This window comes from Budorcas taxicolor, chromosome 7 (genome assembly GCF_023091745.1).
Source record: "Budorcas taxicolor isolate Tak-1 chromosome 7, Takin1.1, whole genome shotgun sequence".
NCBI lineage: Eukaryota > Metazoa > Chordata > Mammalia > Artiodactyla > Bovidae > Budorcas > Budorcas taxicolor.
This window is the reverse complement of record NC_068916.1, coordinates 6,914,606-6,942,525: the sequence shown is the minus strand read 5'-3', so window position 1 is coordinate 6,942,525 and position 27,920 is coordinate 6,914,606. Positions and strand designations below refer to the sequence as shown.

General features: G+C 57.8%; 2 protein-coding genes across 2 annotated transcripts in view; both read left to right on the top strand.

Annotated features, from left to right (window-relative positions):
* Positions 1-12,014, top strand: part of MAST3 (microtubule associated serine/threonine kinase 3) — a 47,839-nt gene extending 35,825 nt beyond the window's left edge. Inside the window, exons 17-29 of the mRNA XM_052644122.1 lie at positions 1,279-1,411; positions 1,550-1,715; positions 2,558-2,659; positions 3,347-3,469; positions 4,547-4,656; positions 6,463-6,602; positions 7,121-7,365; positions 7,813-8,019; positions 8,507-8,733; positions 8,965-9,087; positions 9,856-9,992; positions 10,105-10,286; positions 11,284-12,014. Coding sequence (XP_052500082.1) covers positions 1,279-1,411; positions 1,550-1,715; positions 2,558-2,659; positions 3,347-3,469; positions 4,547-4,656; positions 6,463-6,602; positions 7,121-7,365; positions 7,813-8,019; positions 8,507-8,733; positions 8,965-9,087; positions 9,856-9,992; positions 10,105-10,286; positions 11,284-11,816 — 2,428 coding nt within the window. The 3' untranslated portion in view covers positions 11,817-12,014. The remainder of the gene's footprint in view (positions 1-1,278; positions 1,412-1,549; positions 1,716-2,557; positions 2,660-3,346; positions 3,470-4,546; positions 4,657-6,462; positions 6,603-7,120; positions 7,366-7,812; positions 8,020-8,506; positions 8,734-8,964; positions 9,088-9,855; positions 9,993-10,104; positions 10,287-11,283) is intronic.
* Positions 12,015-14,444: 2,430 nt separating this feature from the next.
* PIK3R2 (phosphoinositide-3-kinase regulatory subunit 2) lies at positions 14,445-26,141 on the top strand. The gene is made up of 17 exons (XM_052642796.1): positions 14,445-14,577; positions 16,402-17,146; positions 18,821-18,976; positions 19,849-19,941; positions 20,275-20,316; positions 20,422-20,553; positions 20,644-20,857; positions 21,354-21,439; positions 21,589-21,697; positions 21,778-21,876; positions 22,015-22,195; positions 22,300-22,425; positions 23,682-23,824; positions 24,049-24,225; positions 25,197-25,268; positions 25,439-25,609; positions 25,934-26,141. The coding sequence occupies exons 2-17, from the start codon at positions 16,825-16,827 to the stop codon at positions 26,139-26,141; spliced, it is 2,331 nt and encodes a 776-aa protein (XP_052498756.1). The 5' UTR covers positions 14,445-14,577; positions 16,402-16,824.
* Positions 26,142-27,920: the final 1,779 nt, after the last annotated feature.

Genomic DNA, 27,920 nt, shown 5'->3' with positions numbered 1-27,920 from the left:
AGCTGGTATACACAGTAGTTGCTTAAGAAGCATCATTTAAAAAAACAAACAAAAACCAGCAGAGGCACGAAGTGGGCGCACAGAATTGTTTCTTTCTAGAGTTGAGGTATGCCTAGGTGTCAAATAAATGACTCCTGAGACAACTTGGATACAGACAGTGAATTCTCCAGAAATGTATGTATTTATTTATTTGAAAATGATTTTATTTACTTTGTTTTGGCTGTGCTGGATCTTGGTTGCCGCGTGGGCTTTGCTCTGGTTGCGGCGCGCGGAGGCTCCCCTCTAGCTGTGGTGCTCAAGCTGCTTCTTGTGGGGGCTCCTTTTGTGGAGCACAGGTTCCAGGGCCGACGGGTTTCAGTAGCTGCGGTTCCTGGGCTCTAGACCACAGGCTCAATAGTTGTGGCGTCTGGGGTTAGTTGCTCCGTGTCATGTCGAATCTTCCTGGACCAGGGATCAAACCTGTGTCTCCCGCACTCGCAGGCAGAGTCTACCACTGAGCCACCAGGGAAGCCCCTATTTATTTAATTCTCATTTTATGTATTTATTTTTGGTTGTACCATGTGGTATGTGCAATCTCAGTGCCCAGACCAAGGACTGAACCCATGCCCTCTGCGCCGGGAGCAGAGTTTTAACCACTGGGCCACTGGGGAAGTCCTGCAGATATTTATTTTTAAATGGGCAGGTGTACCCAGGAGGTGCATGAAAATATGACTTTATAAATCTGATGCATGGGACTTTTATCACTTGAAATATTTATATATTTAAACTTGCAAGAGAACAGGAACAGCAGCGTATAGGTGTGTGAGTTTTAAACAACTGATGCACCCATGAGGGGCACAAATATTTCTGTATATAGCAGGTGCTAAAGACATGTTCACTTCATAGTAGGTGCTTGCACAATATTTAGTTTGTTAAAAATAATGGCTGTAGGTGCAAAAATACACTGTAGTTCTCCTGCTAGGAGGTGTTCAGGAAACATTTCAGTGCCCAGTGGGGAAATGCCATGATTCTCAGGAACTTAATTTTTGCACAGCAAAGTATACAGTAGGTGCTCAACAGTAATACCCGATGCACCCAGAAGAGTCACAGAGATGTTTGCCAAATTTGTAATGTTCCCCAAGAACCTCTGTTTCTTTCAGTAATGTAATCAGGCATAGGATGTGCGTTCCGATCCGTAGTGGGGTTGGGCCACCTTATATGGGATGAAGTTCATGATGGGGGGCGGCAGGAGCAGCCAAGTACCCCCCAGCCCTGAGCACCCCACCCACCTGCCCACAGCCTGCTCATCACCTCGCTTGGCCACATCAAGCTCACTGACTTCGGCCTGTCTAAGATTGGGCTCATGAGTATGGCCACCAACCTCTACGAAGGCCACATCGAGAAGGACACCCGGGAGTTCGTGGACAAGCAGGTGGGCAGCCTCCCCCTGCCCAAAGCCCAGCCCCGGGCCATGGGGAGACTGCAGCAGAAGGGCCCCTTCCCGTGATCTCCCCACCCTTCCTTCCCCGGCTGGGAGCCGTCCTCAGTTTCCCTGTCCCACCTGGCCCAGGTATGCGGGACGCCTGAGTACATCGCCCCCGAGGTGATCTTCCGCCAGGGCTACGGGAAGCCGGTGGACTGGTGGGCCATGGGCGTCGTCCTCTATGAATTCCTGGTGGGCTGTGTGCCCTTCTTCGGCGATACCCCCGAGGAACTCTTTGGCCAGGTGGTCAGTGGTGCGTTCCCCACCCCCGTGGCCCAGGTTTCATCCCTGTGTCAGGGAGGGGATGGATCCCCATGTGTGGATGGATTGGGCACCTTTGGCATGCCAGGCCCTGGCTGAGCACTGGAGATACAGCCGAGGGCAAGATGGACAGGAAGGGAGATAAATAAGCAAGCTATGGAGGGACTTTTCTTGTGGTCCAGTGATTAAGACTCCACCTTCCTGTGCGGGGCTAGGGGTGGGAGGTTCAGTGCCTCTCGGGGAACCAAGATCCCAAATGCCTCCCCTGGTGTGTCCAAAAAAAAAACAAAAAACTGTAGAACAATCAGAGGCAAAAATGCAGAGGAAGAAAAGCAGCAGGAAGAAGGGAGGGTGTGGGGTGGCAGGTGTGGGGTGGTTAGTCGCTCAGTCACGCCTGACTCTTTTGCAGCCCTATGGATTGTAGGACCCAGATGGGCTCCTCTGTCCGTGGGATTTTCCCAGGCAAGAATACCGGAGTAGGTTGCCGTTTCCTCCTCCAGGGGCTCTTCCCAGCCCAGGGATTGAACCTCAGTCTCCTGGGTCTCCTGCATGGCAGTGCAGGGAAGCCCCAGGTGTGGGGTAGAGGAGCTATATTAAAAGAGTCACAGAGAATGACACTGGGGTGACATGTGAGCAGAGTTTTAAAGGCGCAAGAGATGGAGGAAAGGAAGGTACTCAAGGCAGAGAGCATGGCCAGAGCAAAGGCTGTGAGGGACCAAAGCTGGAATGCTGAAGGAGCAGAGCAGGCTGATGGCTTGGAGTGCAGAAAGCAGAAGGGCTAGGAGATGCTAGGAAGCTCTAGCCGGGCTTCTTCACTCCCTCCTCTCACTTCAGACGAGATCATGTGGCCAGAGGGAGAGGAGGCCCTCCCAGCCGATGCCCAGGACCTCATCACCAGGCTGCTCCGACAGAGCCCACTGGACCGCCTGGGCACTGGTATGTTGGTGTGGGTGGACTGGAGGCTGGAGTAAGCATGAGCTCTATTTGAGAGGCTGCACAGACGAAGGGGACTTAAAGCTGGGGTTTTGAAGGATGCGTATGAGCTCACTAGGAACTTGCATAAGACTTTGAAAGTAGCTGGGTCTAGTGCAGACACAGGGCACTGAGGCTGTGTATGGGAGCCCACCAGGTCACCGTGGGCTATGTCCTAAGGTCCCTAAGGACCAGCGCAGTGGATCCCACTGTCCAAGTTTCCCCAGCCACCAAAATGGTGATAAAAGGATTGTTTAATACTGATGCAGCCACCCAGTATGTGGCCACTACGGATCACTTTCAGGATAAAACTTGGCCACTGGAGAGGACCACGAGGGCTGGGGTTGGGGAACAGGATACATTTGTGCAGTCAGCTTTGCTCGTTGGGGTAGAAACATGTGGAAAGGGGCCCCGGAAGGAATCTCTTCTGAGGTCCTGGGGTTTCTCCAGGTGTTGGGATCTCAGAATCCAGCCTAGGAAAGATCAGGGCCTAGGTTCTAGCCCTACCTTGGTTCCTCTCTGGGCTCATAAATGACGGCTATTTTCCCTTCCCACCTTTGTGGTTCTGCGCTAGCCAAGTTGGGGTTCATAACTGGCTCGGGGGCTTGTGGGGGGTGGGGCCCAGCAGGGCTCAGCCGGCCTTGTCTGCAGGAGGCACCCATGAGGTGAAGCAGCACCCCTTCTTCTGGACGCTGGACTGGGCCGGGCTTCTGCGACACAAGGCCGAGTTTGTGCCACAGCTGGAAGCGGAGGACGACACCAGCTACTTCGACAGTAAGCGGGGGCCCAGGAGACGGGCTGTGCTGTCCCGCACTCTCCTAGGGCGGCAAGGGGTCTTTGCCAGGGTCCCTATCCCAGCTCGGTGCCTCACCCTGGGCCTAGAGCTTCTGACTTCCTGAGCTTTCCAGGACTCTGGGCATGTGTGTGCTTTCTGCCCCACCTCTCACACCCCCACACACCCCCCTGCTAGGATTTCCTTTGCATCTGAGCTCAGGTACTGCAGCAACCCCTCGGGTTGTGGGAGGGGACACCAAGCTACTTAGGGTGGCAGACCCTTTTCTGGGATCCGCCGTCAGGTTCAGCCTCCTGAATCTCAGCCCTGACCAGGCATGGAACCTTGCCTGTCACACAGGAGGGTGGGCTACCTCACTCAGCTTGGGTGGAGGTGCTCCCCTCAAGCACTTCAGATGGACTCAGACAAATCTCCCTCTCCCTACGTGGGGCTCTGGCCAATCCCAGAGTAAATGCCCTTGGCTTCCAGCGTCTCCTCCAGAACTGGGTGTGTCACCTTGAGCATGGCAGAGGTCCTCTGTTTCCTTTTCTGTAAAATGAGGAACATCCTTTATGTTTGAGCTGTGCAGTGTTACCCAGCTCTAGGGGACTCATCTCAAGAATGAGGAAACTGAGACACAGGAATTCCCATCCAGGGCCCCACAACTTTTAGGGACACACCTGGGATTTATTCCCAGACACTAATTTGCCAGGGCTTCCCTGTGGCTCACAGGTAGAAAATCCACCTGCCAATTCAGGAGACGTGGCTTTGATCCCTGGGTCGGGAAGATTCCCTGGAGGAGGGCACACAAACCCACTCCAGTATTCTTGCCTGGGAAATCCCATGGACAGAGCAGCCTGGCAGGCTACAGTCCATGGGGTCGCAAAGAGTCGGACATGAATGAGCAACTAAACAGCAGCTAAATCTGCCACCCAAGCCTCCTCTGTCCTGAACGTACCAGGCATAGTCCCACCTCAGCGCCTGTGCTCTGACAGTGTCTCCCCACCTGGGAGCCCTCCCCACATCACCCCTGTGTCTGCCTCCGGGCATCAGGTGGGCGACGCCTCTCCCTCCTGCAGCCCGCTCGGAACGTTACCGCCACCTGGGCTCTGAAGATGACGAGACCAATGACGAGGAGTCGTCCACGGAGATCCCCCAGTTCTCGTCCTGCTCCCACCGCTTCAGCAAGGTGAGCCTGCGACCCTGGGTGTAGCTGGCACTCTGGAAGCAGGGCAGGATGTTTGTTTGGGGTTGTCTTGTTTCTTTTGGCTGTGTCAGGCCTTAGCTGCGGCACGTGGAATATTCACTGCAACCTGTGGGCTTCATCCCTAGTTGAGGCACACGGGCTCAGCAGCTCACGGGCTTAGTTCCCCATCTTGGGAATCAAACCTGTGCCCCCTGCATTGCAAGTCGGATTCTTAACCACTGGACCATCAGGGGCGTCCCTGATGGGTTTTTCTTAAATTTTTGTTTTCATTGTAGGGAAATATATATAACATTAAATATACTATTTTAACTTTTTTAAACTGTACAGTCCAGTGACATTTAGTACAGTCACAGTGTTGTGCAACCATCACAACATTTATCTGGTTCCAGAACATTTCCATCATGCCCAAAGAGCAACTTTGTACCTGTCTGCAGTCACTCTTATCTCCCCCTCCTGTCTCCCCCTCCCTCACCCCCAACAACCAGCAATCTGCTTTCTGTTTCTATGCATTTACCTGTTCTGGACATATCACATACATGATAAATGGATGTGATACGTATCATATATCGCCCAGTCCAGCGTCCGGAAGAAGGGGTGCTGCTTCACCTTGTGGGAGCCTCCTGCAGACAAGGCCGGCTGAGCCCTGCTGATCCCCACCCCCCACGACCCCCTGGGCCAGTTATGAGCCCAAACTTGGCCAGCGCAGAACCACAGAGATGGGAGGGGAAAACCAGCCCAGAGGGGAACGAAGCTAGGGCTAGAACCTGGGCCCTGATCTCCCCTCTTCTGGATTCTGAGATCCCAACACTGGGAGAAACCCCAGGACCTCAGGAGAGATTTCTTCCGGGGCCCCTTTCCATGTGTCTACTCCATACACTCTGTGGACTTTTGTGTCTGGCTGCTGCTGCTTTTTTAAAATATGTATTTATTTGGCTGTGTGGGCTCTTAGTTGCAGTGCGTGGGATCTAGTTCCCTGACCAGGGATCAAAGCCCGGCCCCCTGCATTGGGAGCTCAGAGTCTTAGCCACTGGACCACCCGCCAAGTCCCTGGCTTTTTTTTTTGTTTTTTTTGCTTCCCTGCATGGCTTGTAGGGTCTTAGATCTCTGACCAGGGACTGAACCCAGCAGCAATGAGAACTCAGAGTCCTAACTACTGAATCACTAGGGAATTCCGTTTCTGGCTCCTTAAGACGGATCTACGCGATAGCCTGTCCGTGCTTCACTCCTTGCTGTGGCTGAGCAATATTCCACTGTGTGACTAGACCACCGTTTTGTTTATCCACTCATCAGTTGATGAACCATTTTGGTTTTTTCCACTTTGGGGCAATTGTGGATAGACCTGCTCTGCTGGGTGTTATGAGCTTCACTTAAGTTCCTTCCTTTGTTTATAATTGGATCAAAAAACCTGTGCAGGGACTTCCCTGGCGGCCCAGTGGTCAAGACTCCAAGCTTCCACGGCAGGGGGCATGGGTTCAGTTCCTGGTGGGGGAACTAAGAGGCTGCATGCCGCGCAGCATGACCAACCCCCCCCCTCCACCAAAACCTGCACTGCTTATGGGCCTGGGCCCCACGGGCGGGGACCTTCAGCTGTGGCCCCTTGGTAACCAAGCCTGTCAGAGCCTCAGTCTCTCCATCTGAACAGTAGGCTAAAGACACTGTGTCTTTAAAGAAGTGGTGAGAAAGGATTTGAGGAAATGACTCAGAAGCGTCGGGCACGTAGGAAGCACTCAACTAAGCCATCCCCCAGGGATGCGGTTGTTGTGACTGTTATTTTTAATTGCTTCCCAGGTCTATAGCAGTTCTGAGTTCCTGGCCGCCCAGCCCACCCCAGCCTTCGCTGAACGGAGCTTCAGTGAGGACCGGGAGGAAGGGTGGGAGCGCAGCAACGAGGGGGACTATGGGCGCCGGCTGAGCACCACTGAGGTCCGGTAGGTGGGCTGGAGAGTGGAGCCTGCTGGGAGGTGGAGCCACCAAGCCTAACATTGGAAAGAGCTGCCCAGTGGCCCAGTAGAAAAGGGTCAAACATATTGGCCGGTCTGTCAGACCCCTGCCAACCTGGCCTCTATTATCACTCCCTTTGGAGTTGCATTCCTAACCATACAGGTAAAAGCAGCCATACACCATCATGCTTCTAGGCTTCTGCTTGTTTCCTCTGCCCAGAATGCCCTTTGGTCATGCTCACAAAGTCTTGTTCATCTGTCAAAGTCCAGGCTCAACACAAATAATCAATGTCTGCTTGAGGAGGGGCATTGGAGGCTGAGTTTTAAAAGATGAATAGGAGTTCTCTGGGCAGTCACAGAGGATGGAGCAGGCACGGGAGCTCACTTTGTCTTTACAGATTATCTCTGACTCTAGGCTGAGGGTTAAGATGCAGCCACTAGAGGAGACTGGGTGCTCTGGGGTGAGGGCACTGGGCAAGTGTGACACAGGCTGTTCCCCACTACAGGCTGAGATCCTGCACATCTTCTGGTTCATCTTGCCACTCCTCCTCCTCCCAGCCTGAGCGGGGCCCTAGCCCATCTCTCCTGAACACCATCAGCCTGGACACGATGCCCAAGTTTGCCTTCTCATCAGAGGATGAGGGAGCTGGCCCCGGTCCTGTGGGCCCCAAAAGGCCCATCTTCATTCTGGGGGAGCCTGATGCTCCCCCAGAAGCCACCCCAGTGATACCCAAGCCCTCCAGCCTCTCTGGTAGGTAGAATCCAGGATGGGAGCGGTAGTCTTATGGCCAATTTCCCACAGGAGGGACTATTTACGATGGGTTTTGAAGGATAAGTAGGAGTTCTCTAGAGAGAACGTTCACTTGAAAGGCCTCAGTCTAGGGATGATACCTTCAGCTTCAGTGGATCAGGACAGGAGAGAGGAATTGAACTGGGGAGCTCTGAGAGTGGGAGTAGGGATCTAACTGGAATGGGGGGAAAGCTTCGTGAAGGAGGGGACCTGAAGAATGGAGCTTCCCAGGGAGAGCAGTGCAGGAAGGGTGTGCAAGAAAAGCGAACGGCCTGTGTAACAGCCAGGAGACTGGACTATGTGCATGCCCACCAGGAAGGAAGGGGCTTTGCCTTCTGAGGGCAGAAGGGCCACATGGTAAGCTGGAGGGTGGGGCAGATTAACCCCCGACCGTGTTGTCCCTCACAGCTGACACCGCCGCCCTCAGCCACGCGCGCCTACGAAGCAACAGCACCGGTGCACGACACTCCACGCCACGGGCCCTGGATGCTGGCCGGGGCCGCCGCCTTGGGAGCCAGAGAGACTCTGCCCCGGAGAAATCCAGGACCTCCCCCAGCGGAGGCCGCGTGCCCAAGTCAGCCTCGGTGTCCGCCCTGTCACTCATCATCACAGCAGGTAACGCCCATGGCCCAGCCTTGTCTTGGCGTGCCTGCCCACATCCATTTTTAACCACAGGGTGGAGGCAGTTTTGGCCAGTGGTAGCTGGCAGGGGTCCTTCCAGGTGATGTGGGGGCTGCTGTTTACGGCTGAGCCCAGGAGAGGGGAAGCAGCATGGGGAGGGCACTGGCATTCTTGGCAGTGGGCGCTGCATGTGCCAAGACTCGAAGGGGAGGGAGAGGTGTCTGGGGGCATTGAAGCAGCAGCAAAGCAGCCAGAGTGATCAGTATGGGAACTTCCCTGGTGGTCCAGTGATTAAGACTCTGTGCTCCCACTAGAGGGGGCATGGTTCGATCCCTGGTCAGGGAGCTAAGATCCTACAGGCCACGTGGTGTGGTCAAAAAACAAAAACATTAAACAGCCATCAGTGTGCAGGGGAAGGGGAAGGTGCCTTGTGAGGGGCCCTGCAAGGCAGTGACCCCCTCCCTGAACCTTGTCCCTGCAGATGATGGCAGCGGTGGCCCCCTCATGAGCCCCCTGTCCCCACGCTCGCTGTCCTCTAACCCATCGTCCCGCGACTCCTCTCCAAGCCGAGACCCTTCCCCTGTGTGTGGCAACCTGCGGCCCCCCATCGTCATCCACAGCTCGGGCAAGAAGTACGGCTTCAATCTGCGGGCAATCCGCGTCTACATGGGCGACAGTGACGTCTACACTGTGCACCACGTGGTATGGGTAAGTTGGCCCCAGGATGGGCAGGAACAGCCGGACCTGGTTGGAGTCCGGCCCTGCCCTGGTGCAGGGCTTTCCCTGCAGAGCTGCGTTTGTTAGTCTGGGAAAGCTGGGAAACCAGGCAGAGTGGAAGCATCAGCTTGCTGGGGGCCCGACGCTGACTCAGCTGGGCTGGGATCTCTGTCTGTGGGGCCCAGACCACTGACCGCCTGCCCCCCGCTACCCCCACCCCAGAGTGTGGAGGAAGGAAGCCCTGCTCAGGAGGCGGGGCTGCGAGCTGGGGACCTGATCACGCACATCAATGGGGAGTCCGTCCTGGGATTGGTGCACAGGGACGTCGTGGAGCTGTTGCTGAAGGTGCAGCCCTCTCCCCCTCTACCCGCCTCACCCACCCCAGCCTATCCACAGGGCTCTGAGCCCCCACCGTTGGTCCATCCTCGGAGTACCCTGATCTCCCCGCCCTGCTGCGGTAACCCCCGTCCCCTCCCCTTTGTCTCAGCTGCCTCTTCTGTGTGGTTCTCCCCCTCCAACCACAGCATTCCACTTGGGCCCTGCATTCCTCCTCCCCTCTGCTTCTTTCTTCTCTTTTTCTTCCTTCTTTTTCGTTTTTTTGGCCAAGTGGCATGCGGGACCTTAGTTCCCTGAACAGGGATCAAACCCGTACCCCGTGCAGTGGAATTGCCAGTCCTAATCAGTGGACAGCCAGGAACGTCCCAGCTTCTTTCTTTAGCCCCTTTATATCACCCCTCATAGCCACTCCTCCAGGAAGCCCCCTGGGGGCCCCACTCCTGACCTTCCCTCTGGCCCATCTTGACCCTGTGGGGGTGGTATCAGGAGGCCATCTTTGCCTCCTGCCTCCTTGAGGGCTGAGGCCTGGGGGAGGAAAGATGGGCACAAGTGAGGAGGCAGGCCGCTGGTTGGATAGCTCCTGGGACCAGTGGGTGAGTCGATGGCTCATTGGATGGATGGACAGATGGCACATATCCACCTTTGGCCCAGTGAGTGGGGAGGTCACTAGTTGTGAACTGGGTGGTTAGGATCCAGGGCTTTTGATGGACGAGTAGGTGGGTAGAGGGCTCACTGGCTAGGAGGCACACTGGCGACCCCTCGCCATCCTTCCTGCAGAGTGGCAACAAGATTGCCCTTCGGACCACAGCACTGGAGAACACGTCCATCAAGGTGGGCCCCGCGCGGAAGAATGTGACCAAGGGCCGCATGGCGCGCAGGAGCAAGCGGAGCCGAAGGCGGGAGACACAGGACCGGTGAGCAGTGGGCCGGCCCCGTGGAGGGTTGATGTAGGATGCATGGTGAGCTTGGGCAGCCCTGGCCACTGGGGGGCGGGACTTGTGGAGAATCTGGGTTTCTAACCCCTAGGCGGAAATCGCTCTTCAAGAAGATCTCAAAACAGTCGTCTGTGCTGCACACAAGCCGCAGCTTCTCCTCCGGCCTCCACCAGTCCCTGTCATCCAGCGAAAGCCTCCCAGGCTCCCCCACCCACAGCCTGTCCCCTAGCCCCACCACACCCTGCCGCAGCCCGGCTCCCGATGCCCCAGCAGGTGGGTGCACACCCCAGAACCACCCTGGGAAAAAGGGCCACACAGGGCTGCAGTGTTTGGCCCAGGGAGGGGGGACGAACAGAGTTGGAAGGATGAAGTGACATGATGAATGACAGCCTCAAAGGCAGCCTGGGGTGGGCAGGGCAGGTGTGAGGGCAGGGAAGGGTGTGTCCAGCAGAAGGGAGCATCATAAGCAATGCGGGTCTAGACAAGAGGGATGCGAAAGCTAGAGGGAGGCTAGGGAGAGGGGATTGGGGGATGGATTAAGCCAAAGAGCTGGGCTTAAATTGGGGGGGGGGGGGCAATAGGGAGCCACAGAGAGTGAGTGAGCCAGAGAAGATATGGAAGGATAGTTCTAGAGCAGGAAAGGATGGTCCCCCTGAGGTTCCCCAGTCTGTGAGAGACAGCCCTGTTTCCACTGGGTTAGCATCAGTCTAGAGGGGGAGAGAGACAGGCTGGGGCAGTCCACAGAGGAAGGAAGGCATCCTAGAGGAGAGCCACAGAGCTGCTCTCCGGAAGCCCTCCCTGCCTTCTGAGGACCCCACTGCTGTCTCTCCCTCTAGCCTACCCTGACCTCAGGGGGCTGGGGGTATCTGTGCCATCGTTGCCCTCCTTAGACCAGACATCCTCTGAGGCTGAGGCGCAGGGGTGGAGAGTGGGTACAGGCAGAGGCAGGGCCCTTATTGGATAAATTCCTGGACCAGTGGGTGGATGGCTCATGGGATGGACAGATGGACAGTGGACAGGTACCTTTGGCCGAATGATTTGCTGGGACATTTAGATAAGAAGTGGGTGAAAAGGTGCTAGAGCTCTGATGGTTGAATAGGAGTTTACCGGATCTAAGCCAAAGGAAGAACCTGCGCAAACAAAGGGAAAACCAGGCCTGATAGGTGACCACATGCCTGGAAATGATATGGGCTTTGCAGTCAGTCCCAGGACCCCACCTCGAGGCTGGGACATTGAGACTGGTGGCCTGACCCTCCCCTGTCACCCGCAGACACGGCGTCTCCACCCAGTGTATCCCCAAGCTCCAGCAGCCCTGCATCTCCAGCTGCCGCCGGCCACACCCGCCCCAGCTCCCTGCATGGCCTGGCCGCCAAGCTCGGGCCACCTCGCCCCAAAGCTGGCCGCCGCAAGTCCACCAGCAGCATCCCACCCTCCCCACTGGCCTGCCCACTTGTGCCCGCGCCCCCACCCCGCTCACCCTCACCCCTGCCAGGGCACCCGCCTGTGCCTGCCCGATCCCCAAGGCTGCGCCGAGGCCAGTCAGCTGACAAGCTGGGTACAGGTGAACGACTGGATGGGGATCTGGGGCGCCGCAGCCGCGGGCCGGAGTCTGAGCTGGTGATCATGCGACGGCTGCATCTATCTGAGCGCCGAGACTCCTTCAAGAAGCAAGAGGCCGTGCAGGAGGTGAGCTTTGATGAGCCACTGGAAGAAGCCACTGGGCCACCCACCTTGGTGCCGCAAATTGCCGTGGAGGGCGCTGAGGCTGTGTCAGGAGCCCTTGGACCCCCTGGGAAAGACTAATCTACCTGGCCTCCCCCTGGCCTGGCAGTCGATGCATTTTCTGTGGAATGTGTTTTCCATAAACTGACACCTGGATGGAGACTGAGCCACCAGCCTCTGGCATCTGAAAGAAGAGAGGCATCGCAGTTCTTGCCGGAAGGTGTAGACAGTGCCTCCTTCATGTTCTGGAGCTGGTCGATCAGGGGCCCATAGGGGCAGGAATGGGAGACTAGGGTGGCATTGTAAATAGCAGCAAATCCCTGCAACTAATTTATTACCTTTTATAAGCGACAGTCAGACTGAGTCGCCACCTTAAGGCGGCTGCCCAGGTCTTGCCCCAGGCACCTGGGACCCATCTGTAAACCCTGCCCCCCCGGGCTGAGAAGGAAGCACTTTGGACAAGTCAGTGCGTGTTCATGTTTTATGGTTTTCCTGTTCTTTTAAAGTTTGTCTGTGTGTGTGTTACTTGACCCCATCCCTGACTCAAGACCCATACATTTGAAGGGATGCAGCCTAGCTTATCAGTCCAGGCCCAGTTTGGACGACGTGGAGAGTCTGTAGACAATTCCCCTCCACCACGAAACAAAGTAATTCTGATGATGGACTGGATTCTGCAGGCCACTTGCCACTATCATGGCTTCCATCTCTAGGCCAGCCTTGCTAGAGTCTGCCTCCAGTTCTATAGGCTTAGGGGTTGTGGGAACTGGGGCTTTGATGTATAAGTAGAAGTTCACCAAATATGGACAGAGGAGTCATCCACTTCACAGGCAGACACTGATGCCCCAGGAGGCAAAGGCCTCAAAGGGCACTGCCAGGGTAGGGGAAGAATGTCCACCCTGGATAAGAATCTTCTGTATTTGATGCCTACCAGGGTGAGAACTTGACCATGATGTGTCTGAAACACCCCCTGGGAGGTGCCTTCGATAATGTCACACCCTTGCTGGGATGAAATCCGGATAAGAAAATCCAACTGGGGGGCAGTGAGGCCCAAGTTGCAATCTTGGCTTCACTGGCTCTGGGAAAATGGCTTCCCCACTCTGTGCCTCAGTTTCCTTGTGTTTACAAAACTAATACTAATGACTATTTATTAAGCACCTACTGTATGCCAAGCGCTTTTACTTGTGGCTTCTTCCTCAGTCAGCCTTGAGAAGGCTGGAGGTAGTGTTGTCCTCCCCATAACTAAGGCCTGGCAAGGGGCAAAGACATGCCCCACGCTTTCCTGGTAAGAGTCATGCAGCCAGCCCCTGTCCTGGGCATTGTCAAGGGAGCTGTGGAGAATCTGTTGTCAGACACAGCAGACTCCGACTCCAACCCTCTCCCCTGAAATGCTGTGTGACCCACTGGGCATCTCAGAGCCTCCGTTTTCCATTGGGAGATGGCTAACGTAATGGCTGTGTCCCACAGGATAAGGGCACTTTCCAGGCTCTGCAGCCCACTCTGCGTTTCTTCCGGAGCCACCCACACAGCACTGCCTGGTGTTGGAGCTAGATCAAGGCTGTGCATGACTTTTGCTCCCGCCTTCCATCCTGGAGCTGACAGTGAATAAAAGCTCACATTTACAAAGAGGAGGTCCGATGTCTGGATTTCTGAGGGGCCGAGAAAAGGGTAATGGAAGAGTGGGGTGGGGTCGGATGAAAATAGACCCTTGGCTCAAAGTCGCCTGAAGTGGGTTTTGAAGGCTGCTGGGAGCTCACCATTGAGATCCTTCTTGATGCCTTCTCTGATCCAGGTCTCCGGCTACCCTCTCCCGGTTGAGTACCTATCATGGGCTCTGTCCCTAAAAGCTTCCTACAGACACCGTCTGGGCCTTGAAACTGTGATAATAAACAAATAAACCATCTTTGTGACCTTTTTATACCGGTCTTCGCTTGGGCTGTGCCCTAAAACTCCCTTCACCACGTCGGAACCCAGCCTGAGTGCGTTCAGATTACTTTTGAAGTGTTAGGAAGGGTCGGAAACCTTAGCCACGCCCCTTATTTCCGAGTGTCTTCGGCTCTTTCCGGAAACAGTCATACGCCTGCGGGCCGGCATTGGGGTAGTTCTCTCCGCCCGCGAGTTGTTTCTAGACGCTCTGGGCTACCATGGAAACCCCGGCTTTGAAGCCTGATCCCTTCTCGGCCCTCAGCTTGTTTCCTGAAACGTTCAGCTTTCTGTGGCGAGCCCGTTCCACCTAAATGCCACCTTCAGTTCCTTGAGCTCAGGGCCACCTCACTTGCTCTCGGGAGCCGTCCCTGCCTCGGCAGTTTCCGGAAGTGGGTAATCGCCTCTGGATCTAAGTCCTCAGGGCCTCGTTTGGGGCCAAGCACACTTGGTTCGTTCCAGTAAGTTTCCGAAGTTTCGGGGCCCAGCCTGTTTTGCGAGTCCGGCTGGAGAGCGCTCGGCCGTTTCCGGAGTCTCAGGCATCTCAGTACAGCCGAGTCTAGCCGAGTCCAGCCTGCGAATGACTCATCTGATCCGATTGTGTTCGACCGTTTCCGGAAATGATCGGCTGTCTCTGGCCACGTTCCCCCCACGTTCCCCTCCAGTCCCGCGGGAGTACGTTCGGCTCTTTCCGGAAGCAGTCGGGCGTCCTGTGGCCCCGCCTCGGCCCCAGATCACCCGCCCGGCCCGAATGCACTCGGCCATTTCCGCCGAGGGGCGGGCCCGACCGTTCGGAACCGCGGCGGCAGCGGCGGAGGCGGGGATCCCGCGGCTGCGGCGACGGCGGCCGCGGTGAAGCCACGGGTCTGGCTCGGTTCGGTGTGACGGTGGCCGCGGCGGCTGCGGTGGCGGCTACGACCAGGTAAGTGTGAGCTGTCCGCGTGGCAGGCGGGGTTGAGGGTGCGCTCAGATGCGGGGCGCCCAGGCAGAGTATGGGGCCGCGGTGGAAGCCGGAACGCGAGCAGGGCTGCATCGGGCCCCGCGGGAACTGGGGGCCGCAGGGAGCGGGAGGCCTCGGGCTCGACCTGGCCCTGGTGCAGCCTGCCCTGGAAGATGAGGGTGGAACGGCGAACTGTAGGCAGAGATAAGGGGTTGGAGCCGCGGCCCTGAATTGAGGGAGGCCCTGCCGGGAGTGGGGCGTCGAGCAGTAAAGAGGGGGCGCCCAGGCATTGTGTGGGGCATAGTGGGGTGGTGGGGTGCAAGACGGTAGAGGGTCGACTGCGCTCTGGCCCCCGAGCTGGGCTTCGGGGTCCACGCAGGCCCGAGTGCGCGTTTGCACACGCGTGAGCGCGCAGGCCCCGCATCCTCCGCCAAGCCCCCAGCCTGGCCCCTCCACCCCGCCTCTTGGATTCGGGGAGCGCTGGTTCCCAGGCGCGCACACCGGGGCGTGTGCAAACGTGTGCACGGCAGGGCGCGGAGGCGGGCAGGCAAGCGGATTCAGGCGGTTTTCTGGACGTCCCTGTCGCTGGGCCTCAGTTTCCCCATCTGTAGAATGGGAGGCCAGGGGCCAGGGAGTGGATATGTTGGGGCGTCCCGGAATGTGGAGCTTGTGCCCAGTACTTGGACACCTCTAGCGTTTCCCCGTGGTCGACGGATAAAGCCTGACCCTCTACCTGGCCCCCAAGGCCCTGCCTGGCCTGTGGCTTTCTTAAGGCCACTCTGAACTCTTGACAAGTATTTCTTGCTGTCGAGCCTTTGCCTGTACTAGTCTTTCTGACCAGCGCTCCTCCTGTCCTCTGTGAGGAACCGCCTTTCAGAAAAGCACCGCCCCCCCGCCCCACCCCACGCCCAATCTCTCAGGAAGACCCAACCTGCAGGGCTGTGATTGAGAATGTGTCTGTCTGTGCTGGGCTGTATCTCCCGAGATTGGTGACTCCTTGGGGGTGATCATTGCCCCTGCATACAGCAGCCACCCGCTTGGCAACTGCAGTGCCCTCCTTCCTTCTACCCTTTCCCAGCTCCATGTCTATTCTGGGGCTAAGGCCCTCTTGGATTCCCACCAACCCTCTTCTGTTTTAAGTACCTACTGTGGGCCTGAAGCTGAGACATGTCAGGGACCCCCCCCCCCCCCGCCCCCACAGCGCCCCGTTCTCTCCTCCCCCTGCAGAGATCCATTTGCTTGGACTCACCTTTGCTTGTGCTATGACATCTGCTTGGACTTCATTCCCTATCCCTTTTGGCCCCTGCCGCCTCTTACTGCGCTCAGCCATCCCAGCCCCTCCTCAGAGCTCCACAGCACACTGAACATCATCTCCCATTACACCCTGCACATTACGCCCTGAGCATTCAGGGTTTAACTGGCCATTTGGGATGGATGCATCCTGGGCCTTGTGAAAATGGGCAGCTCTGAGCTTTTCAGTCCTGGCTTCCTAGCCCACTGAATGGTCCAACAGAGACCTGCCTACTCTGAGCCTTAGTTTCCCCATCTCTAACAGGGGCGAAGAAAAACTTGTTTACTGAACTTGCAGTGTGCCCAGGGCAGATTCTTGGGAGCTCTGCGCCCAACAACCCCAAGGGAGGGCTATTCACCCATCTTACAGCTGGGGAAACGGAGGCCCAGAGAGGTGCAGGGACTGACCCAAGGGTACCCAGTTAGGGGATTCTAACCTGGGATTTGGGTTTGGCTCTGAATTGAGGGTGGCAGGAGTTCAAACCGACTCATGCTGCCCCACCCCTCTCCCCCTAGGTCGGAGTCCCGAGCTGAGCATGGTGACAGCCTGTGCCCTCGGCCCCCTCGCCTGGCGCAGCTGGAAGAGCCGCCAGCCTCGGGAGCCGATGGCCCCCCACGTGAGGGAGTGAGCAACCTGGCCCCGCCCTACGGATTGAGGGGGGACGCAGCAGCTGAGTGACCTGAGATCAGGCTGCCGACCCCCTCCCACCAGTTGACGAATGGTGGAACAAGCAACGAGTGACCCTTGTTAGGGTCGTGAAATAATGGTGGGAAGCAAAGTGTGAGCATCCCAGGTGGTCGCCTGTAACTTCTTGGTGGAAATCGAAGCCTGAGTCCCCAAGCCCATCCATCGGACCCTCCCGGCCCCCCACCCCGGGCTGATGGGGCCACTGGGGCCCCAAGCAGCCACCTGACCATCCAGACCCCACCCTGCCAGCCATGGCTGGCCCTGAGGGCTTCCAATACCGTGCATTGTACCCATTCCGCCGGGAGCGGCCGGAGGACCTGGAGCTACTTCCGGGTGATGTGCTGGTGGTGAGCAGGGCCGCCCTGCAGGCGCTGGGCGTGGCCGAGGGCAACGAGCGCTGCCCGCAGAGCGTCGGCTGGATGCCTGGCCTCAATGAGCGTACCCGGCAACGCGGTGACTTCCCTGGCACCTATGTGGAGTTCCTGGGGCCCGTGGCCCTGGCCCGGCCTGGCCCTCGCCCACGTGGCCCCCGCCCACTGCCCGCCAGGCCCCGAGACGGGCCCCCTGAGCCAGGTGAGCAGCAGATTGGACCCCTGGCAGGGATGAGGGAAACCGAGAGTGCCCACAGACCCTCAGTTTCCTTTTTCCCATGAGGCGATGGTGCTTCTCCCTGGAGAGGAGGAATGAGGATATCTGATTGGTTGGCAGGTGTCAGTTACACTGCTATGGAGGGCTGGGTGCAGTTTGTGGCTGGGCACCCAGAGGCGGACACACCAGCCTCGCCCTGCTCTCACGGGGCTTCTGGTTCAAGAAGTGAGAGAAAGGTGATCAAGTGATGACAGCTGCCGAGAGAAAGACGCCTCTCAGAGAGTAGGGGGAGAAGGCAGCAGACATAGCAAAGACAAAGGCCCTGAGGGGATGTCGCAGCAGGTTCAGGGAGCCAGCCCTGACAAGCGAAGCAGAGTGAAGAAGGGGCCGGGTCCTCCCCTTGGATTTCATGGGGTTGGTTTTGAAGACAATAGGGAGTGTCCAGTAAGATTCAGAGGCTCAATTTAACTTCATCTTGTGGTTTGCAGACGGAATCCCTTGAGAAACCCGCCCCCCTTTGTTGTAACCCTGGTTTTCTGATTTCCAGAATGATGGGAGCCAAAAAGCCCAAAGGTGGGCTACTCAGTCGAGGCCACGCAGCACAGTGGCGTGTGAGGATGCTCCATCCCTTTCAAAGAGACCCTCCCTCCAAAGAGCATGCTGGGAGTGGAGAACCAGGGCACTGAACATACATTGTGACTGCATGCCAGGCTGTATGCTGGGCAGGGAAACTGAGGCACAAGTTGTAGGAAGGAGGCCGATGAGTGCTGAGCACCCAGCATGGTCTGCCTCATCACTCATGATGGCCCAGCGTGGCCCCGTGTACACATGGGGAGACCAAGGTGCCAGGAAGTCGAACCACTCGCTCAGGGAGTCACCCAGTGAAGACCAAAGCCTTGAGAGGCACCATGGCCCCTCCCAAGGGCCCGCCTGGGTTTGTGCCCAAGGGACTCTGATGCCCAAAGAGGGTCAGCCCAGAGTCCCCACAACATGGAGTGGCATGGTGGGGTGCCGAGGCGGCATGCTGCAGGCTTGGGCTTTGCAGCATCTGGTGTCTCCAGAGCCTGTGCCTGCGTCCCGCCTCAGCCTGGAGGAGCAGGAGGCGGCCCCATCCGGGCTCCCCGCCAGAGTCTGCCTCTCCCCCTGGTAACAGCCGCCTCCCTCCTCTGCCTGGCCTGGGTCCAGCCACCACACACATCCCCACTCCCAGGCGGCCACCCAGCTCCGCCCTCCCAGTCTCCCGGGGCCACGTGACATGGGCTAGGGCCAGCCCTCTCCAGGCCTCGGTCTCCTCATCTGGAAATGGGGGGGCAGTATTGGTCCTTTTGTTCAAGCCCTGACCCTCCGAGGACCACTAGGCAACACGCTGTAGCTGCCTGCCTTCCCTCCATGCAGCTCTGCACAGAGAGCTGCGTGCCTAGCCCTGATGTCACCTGGGGCCCCACCGGCCTGTGCATCTAGGGGAGCTTGCTCTTTTCCTGAAACTCAGTTTCTCATCCTTAAAATGGGGGGTGACGCCTATTCTAATGGGATCTCCCTCCCTGCGTTGCAGACAGGCAAATTTCAGAGTGGAGTTTCAGAACTGTGGCCCCCTTACCAGCCGGATGTCTCCCACCTCCCCTTGTTTGCTCTTTTTTTTTTTTTGCATTTTTGACACAGCTGGGCCTTTCTGCAGCTCAAGCACCACCTGGCCCATCACTCAGGGAGGCCCCACAGGCCCTGGCTTGCCCCTGCTGTGTGCCAGGGCGTCCCCGCCAAGGGCCAAAGCTGCATCAAATGGTGGCTGTGCCGACAGAGAGCGCCTGAACACAAAAGGTTGGGTGGGGCGAAATGTGGGGCCAGCAGGGGGCTGGGACAGGGAAGGGGGTCAGCATTTTTTAAAAGGGGGGACATTTTAAAAAAATGACTTAGAAAATGGAGAAATTTTCTTGGGATGAGATGTCCGGACCGCGGTGAGATATTTTCCTTTTATTCTTTTCAACTGCTTTGTTGTTCCCGCTAAGAAAGGAAAGATGAGGCCATTGACCAGTTTCTCAGTTGCAGGATCTGAGGCACAGAGAGGGTAGGTCCTGTGCCCGAGGTTGCCCAGCAAGCAACAGCAGAGTCCTAAACCTGCTGATGAGTGTCCTGTGGCTGCTGTAATGAACTGCCACAGCCAGTGGCTGTTCAAACAACGGGAGCATGTTCTCTCATGGTTCTAGAGACCAGAAGTCTAGACCAAGGTGTGGGCAGGGCTGTGCTCTCTCCAGAGACCTTAAGGGAGGAGATTTCCTTGCTTCTTCCAGCTTTTAGGGGTTCCAGGCATACCTCGGTTTATTGCTACATCACCCCAATCTCTGCCTCTCTCTTCAGATGGCCTTCTCTTATAAAGACACCAGTCCTTGGGTTTAGGACCCCTAATCCAAGATGGTCTCATCGTGAAATCCTTAATTACACCTGAGAGATTCGGGAGTGGACATCTCATTTGGTTGACACTGCTCAACCCACTCCACCTCACATCTAGTTGTGTGAACTGACCTTTTAAACCCACAAGGTTGTGTCCCACCAGCTCAGCCGTCCCAGCTGGGCCTTCCGTCTCCCCCAGGGTGGTGGGCCAGATGCCAGGCCCTTGGGCTGAGATGCAGCAGGCAAAGACTGGGGTGGGGTCCTTCTAGGGACCCTGCCAACACTGTGTCCCCTCCTGCCAGGCCTGACACTCCCTGACCTACCCGAGCAGTTCTCCCCCCCTGATGTGGCTCCCCCTATCCTGGTGAAGCTGGTGGAGGCCATTGAACGGACAGGTGAGCCTTGGCCTGGCTGCAGCCCCTGGATTCTGCTTGCTTGCCTCTGGGGATGGGCAGCTCATCCTCTTCCCTGGGCTCAAGTTGCATGGAGAGGCTGAGTCTGGATGCCCCGGGTCTCCATGTTGAGTTGGGGAAGGAATAACTCCCTAAGGAAGTGGACCCCTTCATAGCATGTGGCCTGCCCTCTGCTACCATCTCCCTCCCCTCCCTCTGCTCTCACCTCTGGGAGGTTGAGTAGCCACCCCAGACCACACATGGGGTAGAGGCAGCATTTGAGAGCTGGCCTTGGCACCTAGGGTGACCCTGACCTACCCCATCCCTTCCCCCCAGGGCTGGACAGCTACAGGCCTGAGCCACCCACCATGCGCACAGGTGAGGGCAAGCTTCACTGGGTGAGTGGGAAAGGAACCTGCCCTGGACGGATGTGTCCCGTCCCTGCGCCCGCCTTGGACCGAGGTATCCCCCTTGCACCCACAGACTGGTCCCTGAGTGATGTGGAGCAGTGGGATGCGGCAGCCCTGTCAGATGGTGTGAAAAGCTTCCTGCTGGCGCTGCCGGCGCCCCTCGTGACACCCGAGGCCGCGGCCGAGGCACACCGAGCCCTGCGGGGTAAATCTGGCGGGAAGCCCGGGCTGGGGAAGGCATCGGGGCAGGTGGGCTCAGGCTCTGTCTCACCCAACCCTGGCCATCTGTCCGCAGAGGCTGCGGGGCCCGTGGGGCCGGCGCTGGAACCCCCGACGCTGCCACTGCACCATGCGCTCACGCTGCGCTTCCTGCTCCAGCACCTGGGCCGGGTGGCCGGGCGCGCCCCAGCCCCGGGCCCCGCGGTCCGTGCCCTGGGCGCCACCTTCGGGCCGCTGCTGCTGCGCGCGCCACCGCCGCCCTCTCCGCCGCCAGGGGGCGCGCCCGACGGGTGAGAGGCCGATGCTGGGGGGCGGGGCTGAGTCGTAGCAGAAAGGGGTGGGGCTCTAGAGGAAGGTGTGGCTGGAGACGTAGCCAGAGAGGGGTCTAGGAGGGGGAGAGGAGTGTGGATCAGGGCCCCATGGGGAAGAGGCCAGAGCTGTCGTGATGGGCGGGCTAGGAAAGATAACTGTGGGTGAGACTTGAGCTCCAAGAAGACTCCATCAGGGCTGGGGACAAGGCGAAGGGGCTTGGACCAGAGAGCAGGCAAGTGGATTGTGTCTGTACTTGCTTTCTGCTTCCCCACCCCGGGCGCTGGACTCCTGTTTGTTGTATGAGCACTTACCCATCGCTTGCTGCATGTGCAGAAACAGTAGTGGGTCTCCCACACCTGCCCGCAGCATCTACTCCTTCCACTCGCGTGCTTTCACACATACCCCCTGCCAGGTGTGCAAGTACACACAAGGCCATGTGCACACCGGCACTCACCACGCTCCCCTTCCCCCTAGGACCGAGCCCACCCCCGACTTTCCTGCGCTGCTGGTGGAGAAGCTGCTTCAGGAACACCTGGAGGAGCAGGAGGTTGCCCCCCCAGGTGACCCCCACCCCCTTGGATTAGCTCTTATTGTTGGGGATGAGAATGCTGACTCAGGGCCCTGCCAGTATCAGCAGGCTCAGTTGCCAGGGGAGCTCACCCTGGTATACAGTTGGTGCTCAACGCGTATTTGTTTTCCTGTCCCCCAGCACTGCCACCAAAACCCCCCAAGACAAAGCCAGCCCCCACAGGCCTGGCCAATGGGGGCAGCCCACCCTCCCTGCAGGACGCCGAGTGGTACTGGGGTGACATCTCCAGGTAGGACTGCTGGGCGGGGCCGCAGAAGCCAAGGGGCAGGGTCTCCCGGCGGGCAGCCCCCATCCCGGCTGTCTCCACAGGGAGGAGGTAAACGAGAAACTGCGGGACACGCCTGACGGCACCTTCCTGGTCCGAGATGCCTCCAGCAAGATCCAGGGAGAGTACACGCTGACCCTCAGGTGGGGGCCCATCCCTTCAAGGAGTCCAGGGGTGAGGGGTGGGAGGGGGTCACTCAGGTCAGAGGACTGAGGGCCGCACGGTCCGTGGCATACGGATGGACCTGCTGCTGGGCACTGACACCCCCTCACCCACCCCAGGAAGGGCGGAAACAACAAGCTGATCAAGGTCTTCCACCGAGACGGGCACTACGGCTTCTCGGAGCCGCTCACCTTCTGCTCTGTCGTGGACCTCATCACCCACTACCGCCATGAGTCACTGGCCCAGTACAACGCCAAGCTGGACACGCGGCTCCTCTACCCGGTGTCCAAGTACCAACAGGTTGGGGGCTGTGGTGGGTGCTGGGGGTGGGGGTTGGCAGTGCCCGGCTGGCACTGGGCCTCAGTTTCCCAGGTAGCTTGCCTGATGGCACCGGGTATTCCCAGGACCAGATCGTCAAGGAGGACAGCGTGGAGGCGGTGGGTGCCCAGCTCAAGGTCTACCACCAGCAGTACCAGGACAAGAGCCGCGAGTACGACCAACTCTACGAGGAGTACACGCGCACCTCCCAGGTACCACTGGCAAGCACACCCCAAGGAGGCCTAGGCATGGAGGGCAGTGCCAAGGTCGCAGTGCCAGACGTCCACTTCTAGGTCACAGAGCAGGCTCTTAGCACCAGGGACTGCCCTGGAAGCAGAAATCAGTGCAGTGGTGGTTTAGTTGCTAAGTTGTGTCTGACTCTTGCGATCCCGTGGACTGTAGCCTGCCAGGCTCCTCTGTCCATGGGATTCTCCAGGCAAGAATACTGGAGTGGGTTGCCATTTCCTTCTCCAGAGGATCTTCCCGACCTAGGGATTGAATCCATGACTCCTGCATTGCAGGCAGATTCTTTACCAACTGAGCTATGAGGGAAGCCCAGAAATCAATATATATGATTCTAAAAACAAACAAAAACACAGATGAGGAGGTACCAAGCAGCCTCACGAGCGACTGAGCCATGGGAGGTGTCTTGGTTGAGCCCCTGGGTCTCAGTCTCCCCGTCTGGAAACTGGGACCATGAGTTTCGGTTCCTTTTCTTCTCCATCGCCTTCAACCTGGATGTTATCAAAATGATGGTAACCACCTCACCAAGAGTTGCCTAAGACAAAGGGTCAGGAGGTCATGGGAAAGAGCAGTATCTTTTAAAAACAGGCAAGTGGGGAAAGGTTTTATCACTCCAGGACTGTGTTAATAAACTTCTTTTGTAAGTTGAGATGCAACTTATTCAGATTGAACATCCCATCTCCATCAGGGAGTTTCTGTCTCCCCTGTAATCTCTGAGCAGTCTCCTTCTTGTCTCCTTTCTAGAGACAGGTTACCTGAGGTTCTGAGTGGACAGGACAACTGTCTGGGATCAGTTAGGAGCATCATGACCTTGGAAATGGCTTAGGCCTCCTGAGCCTCAGTTTCCCCATTAACAATTCTGACTTTGTATAGGCTGTTGGGAGGTTTGATGAGAGGATGCATGAAAGGGGCTTGGTGCAGCATCTACCCTGAGAAGGAGCTCCATGAACTGTAGCAACTAGATTTATCATTAATTCTCAGCAGTGCTCATGCACCCAGTTGTTTTGTAAGATGCCCAAAGGAGAATCTAAAAGAAGAGTGGGTTGGGGTATGTGGGCTTTGAAGGCTGAATAGGAGTTCTTTTGGTGCAGCTGGAGGAACAGTGCGCCTGGTGGAGGGACCAGCTTGAGCAATGTCTCCATATCAGAGTTGGGATCTGCCTTTACCTCTCATGAGGGCCTTGCTGGGAGTCCCAGGAGGTGCTCAGACTTACCCCCTCTTCCAGGAACTGCAGATGAAGCGCACAGCCATCGAAGCCTTCAATGAGACCATCAAGATCTTTGAAGAGCAGGGCCAGACGCAGGAGAAGTGCAGCAAGGAATATCTGGAGCGGTTCCGACGTGAGGGCAATGAGAAAGAAATGCAGAGGTGAGTGCAGTTCCTCTTCTCTGCCCTGCCGCACCCTGCTCCAACACAGCTCAAGTGGGGAAAGAGAGGAAACAGGCTGGGCAGCCTGGGTTCCAGGGGGGAGAGAGGGTCAGTTTAAGTGGACTTTGAAGGATGAATAGGAGTTTACCAGAAAGAGAACTCAGGGAAGCAGAGGCTTAGAGACTGGGAGCCAGTCTGAGGCCTCTGAGCCACTCCTCCCACAGGATCCTGCTCAACTCGGAGCGGCTCAAGTCTCGCATTGCTGAGATCCATGAGAGCCGCACAAAGCTGGAGCAGGAGCTGCGGGCACAGGCCTCTGACAACCGAGAGATCGACAAGCGCATGAACAGCCTCAAGCCAGACCTCATGCAGTTGCGCAAGATCCGAGACCAGTACCTTGTGTGAGTGCCTGGCTCTGCGCTCGCCTGGGGGGGCCCCCCCGTTAATGCAGGGGCACCTGGAGGGGTGACCTCTGCATGTGTCTCACTCACCTCCACCAGGTAGTCCCATCTACCTCCCTACTCCCTCATCTGTCCACCAGCCCCCTTCCCCTTTGATCAGGCCCCTCCTGGCCCGCTCAGAAGGGTTCTTGGACTTCCCTCGTGATCCAGCGGATAAGACTGCTTCCATGGCAGGGGGCACGGGTTTGATCCCTGGCCGAGGAACTAAGCATGGTGCTGCCAAAAAAGGGGTCCCTGTACAGCAGCTCCATTCAGCCTCAGCTGTGAAATGGGAGCACTGCTGCTACACGGCTGAGTCACTGGGAGCCCCCGACAGGATCCGCTCCATGAATGCCTACTCGGTGACCCGGCATACAGTGCCCAACCTGAGCCCAAGATCCTGTTTCTGAGGCTTCCCCCTCCCACCTGGGCCTTTGACACTTGTGTGCACCTAGTGTGCGCTGAGCACCGTGCATACATTAGCTCACTTGGTCCTCTGAAATATTGTGAAGTTTCCCTTTCGCAGGTGGGGGAAACTAAGGTTCAGAACAGACAGCTGCCATGTGCAAAGGCACACTACGTGCAGCCCCCTGGACTGAGCCTCTGATGCTGATAGCACCTTGTGATGGCACAGTCTGGGGTCTCAAAAAAGTGTTAACAGAAACAATAAATGGGGGGGGGGTGCGGGAGGGGGGGCAGCGGAGCGGGGTTCCCTGGCATGCCTGGGGCATCCACCTGGGTTGAAGCTGTCCTTGTCCTGGCCGAGGCTGACCCCTTGTGGCAACCGGGGGTGCTGCACCCAAAACCTACTCTGGTCAGCCCTTGCCTCCAGCCTGGCTGGTCAGGACCACGGAGGGCTTGCCTTTCCTATGCTGCAGCCTCTGTTCCCTCCCAGCCAAGCAGCAGGAGCCCACCTTTCCTCTTCCCTCCAGGTGGCTCACTCAGAAAGGTGCCCGGCAGAAGAAAATCAACGAATGGTTGGGGATCAAGAACGAGACTGAGGAGTGAGTGACCACTTCAGGCGGAGGGTGGAGGGGTGTTAGAGGAGGGGCCGTTTTTGTGGGTTTTGCAGGGTGAATAGGAGTTCACCAGGGAAGGAGCGTTGTCCAGGGGACAGAGGGACCTTGGAGGCTGGTGAGTAAGTGACCAGGGCTCCTCCCTGCCTCCCCCACAGCCAGTACTCACTGATGGAGGATGAGGATGACCTCCCCCACCACGAGGAACGCACATGGTATGTAGGCAAGATCAACCGCACCCAAGCTGAGGAAATGCTGAGTGGCAAGCGGGACGGTACCTTCCTCATCCGTGAGAGCAGCCAGCGGGGTTGCTACGCCTGTTCTGTGGTGTGAGTGCCTGGCCTGGGAACTGAGAATGGCTGAGTGTTGGGAGGGGGATCCACCCATTCCTTCTTAAGGCTCTCATTGAGCACCAGCTGTATGTTCGGCCTTGGGAGACAGTCGGGAAGAACCCCTGGGTTCTTGGGAACAGGGCAGGAAGCTGGGGCAGGATCAAAGCAGGAGATGGCAGGGTCGGGGCCAGGTCGGCAGCCAGCACCCAGGAGGTGGGGAAGTAGGGGTCCCGGACGGGGTCACCTGAGAGGAGCCGTGGGGCGGAGTTGGGAAAGCCTGCGAGGGTGGGCGCCCTTCTGACCCAGTCGGGCCCCCCGCAGGGTGGACGGCGATACCAAGCACTGCGTCATCTACCGCACGGCCACGGGCTTCGGCTTCGCGGAGCCCTACAACCTGTACGGGTCCCTGAAGGAGCTCGTCCTCCACTACCAGCACGCCTCCCTGGTGCAGCACAATGACGCGCTGACCGTCACGCTCGCTCACCCCGTGCGCGCCCCCGGGCCTGGGCCCCCGCCCGCTGCACGCTGAGCAGGCGCGCAGGCCCAGAGCGGAGCCGCGCCCCGGCCGGAGGCTGCGGTGGCCGCCGCATCTGGACTCTGTCTTTCTAATCTGTCTCTTCCTTGGGTTTCCTCCGCCTGTCTCTTCTTTGTGAATCTCTCCAGGTGTGTCTGTTTTTCTTTCTCTCTCTGCAGTTCTGTCTCAGTCTCTCCTCTGTGTCTGCCTCTCTCTCCATCTTTATCTGGGTCTCTTTCTGTCCCCCGCTGTCACTCTGTCTCTTTCTAGCTCCATCTGTCCGTCCGCTCTCTCTCTCTCCCCTTCCCCGTCTCTGTGTATCCGTGTTGGGGGTCCCGCCTCCCCAACTCCACAGCCCCTGCCCCCATAATCACTGCCCTTCAACGGCTCTGGCCACCCACAACCTCGTGCCCTGTCCCCCACGGGCCTCCAGGGGTCCCCAGAGCCTCACCTGGCTGCACCTGCCGTGTTTACAGAGGCCCCTGGGTTGCGTGGCCCCCGCCTGGGTGCCCCGATTTTTAAGCCATAGACCTGGGGTCAGGGCAGGAAGGAACTTCGCTTGGCCACTTCCAAGAACCTCAGCCGTGACGTCTGGGGCCAGGCGGGACCTGCCCCATAGACCCCAACTTCCCCTTCAAACCCTGAAGTGAAACCCGGCCCCGGGTTGTCCCCACCGTGGGGCTGCTGCCAAGAAGTACCCCTGAAAAAGAAAATAATTAAAAATAAACTCACAGGCTGACCCCAGGCCTCCCAGGAACTGAGGCCACCAGCACCTCTGGGCAGCCGGCACATAATGCTGCCCGCAGCACCGTGGTCAACACAGACTTAGATCTTCTCCATCATGTTGGGCTCTGATTTTATTTTTCCTTAAGTGTACCTAAAGCCCTCTTTTCTCTCCTCTTTTGGGACGAGAGCCCTGATTTTCTATGCCACCCACGGACCCCAACCCCCTTTTCCTGCCTGTCTGGCTAGGCTGGCAGGCGGGTTTTGTATGGTACGTTGATACTGATATGGATATAAAACATTGAAATCGATGGATGCTTCTGTTTTCAGTGACACACTTTAGCTCTGGGCTGCCAAATGAAGGCTGCCAACCCCTGCCTCCTCCCTGACCTCCCTCCCCATTGCAGTTTAGATTGCTCACGTGCAGAGAAATTGAGACCTGCCTGAGGTCACACGGCAGAGAGGCTCAGACCCCAACCTCTGCTGCAGGGACCCCAGACCATAGCTCCCAGGTTTGAGTTTGAGTTCCGACACTCAGCCACCATCCCTACCTCCAGAAAATCGCCACCCCTCTAATGTGCAGCTTCCTCATGGCCAGGCAGAAAAGACTGTCACACTCCCTCCCATGCCACCCAGAGGGGCCTCCTGTGTCCTGGATCCCCGCAGTGTCAGCCCCTCTCTCCACACCTGTCCGGTGCGGCCTGCTGTGGCTTAGAGACACTGAGCTGGGTCCTCACGGTGGCACTGACCCAGACTCAGTCACCATTCCCTCCCCTCCCCAGGGTCCCTGTCTCAACCCTCCCCTCACACACGCCCAAGGCTGCAAACCTCCTCTCCTCCCCAGCCCACCGCACCTGTCTGGACTCAGTGTGGCTGAGACAGCCCCCAGGGATGAAGGAGTCGCTGTCTGATCCATCTCTCCCCTGGGCTCTCAGAGGGACAGGAGTTACCTTCCTGGGCCTCAAAGCTCCGGTACTCCCCAAGCACTGTCCCCACTTGAGTGACTGACCAGTCAGGAGGCCCCCTCTAAATAACTCCAGCTGACTCTGCCCCCACTGAGGGCTTCACCCA

Excerpts from the sequence above, each read along its gene's own strand:
- PIK3R2 (XM_052642796.1), top strand. The coding sequence starts at position 16,825 with ATGGCTGGCCCTGAGGGCTTCCAATACCGTGCATTGTACCCATTCCGC. Across the intron at positions 21,698-21,777 it reads TACTGGGGTGACATCTCCAG|GGAGGAGGTAAACGAGAAAC; the intron begins GTAGGACTGCTG and ends CTGTCTCCACAG. Across the intron at positions 24,226-25,196 it reads ATCCGAGACCAGTACCTTGT|GTGGCTCACTCAGAAAGGTG; the intron begins GTGAGTGCCTGG and ends TCTTCCCTCCAG.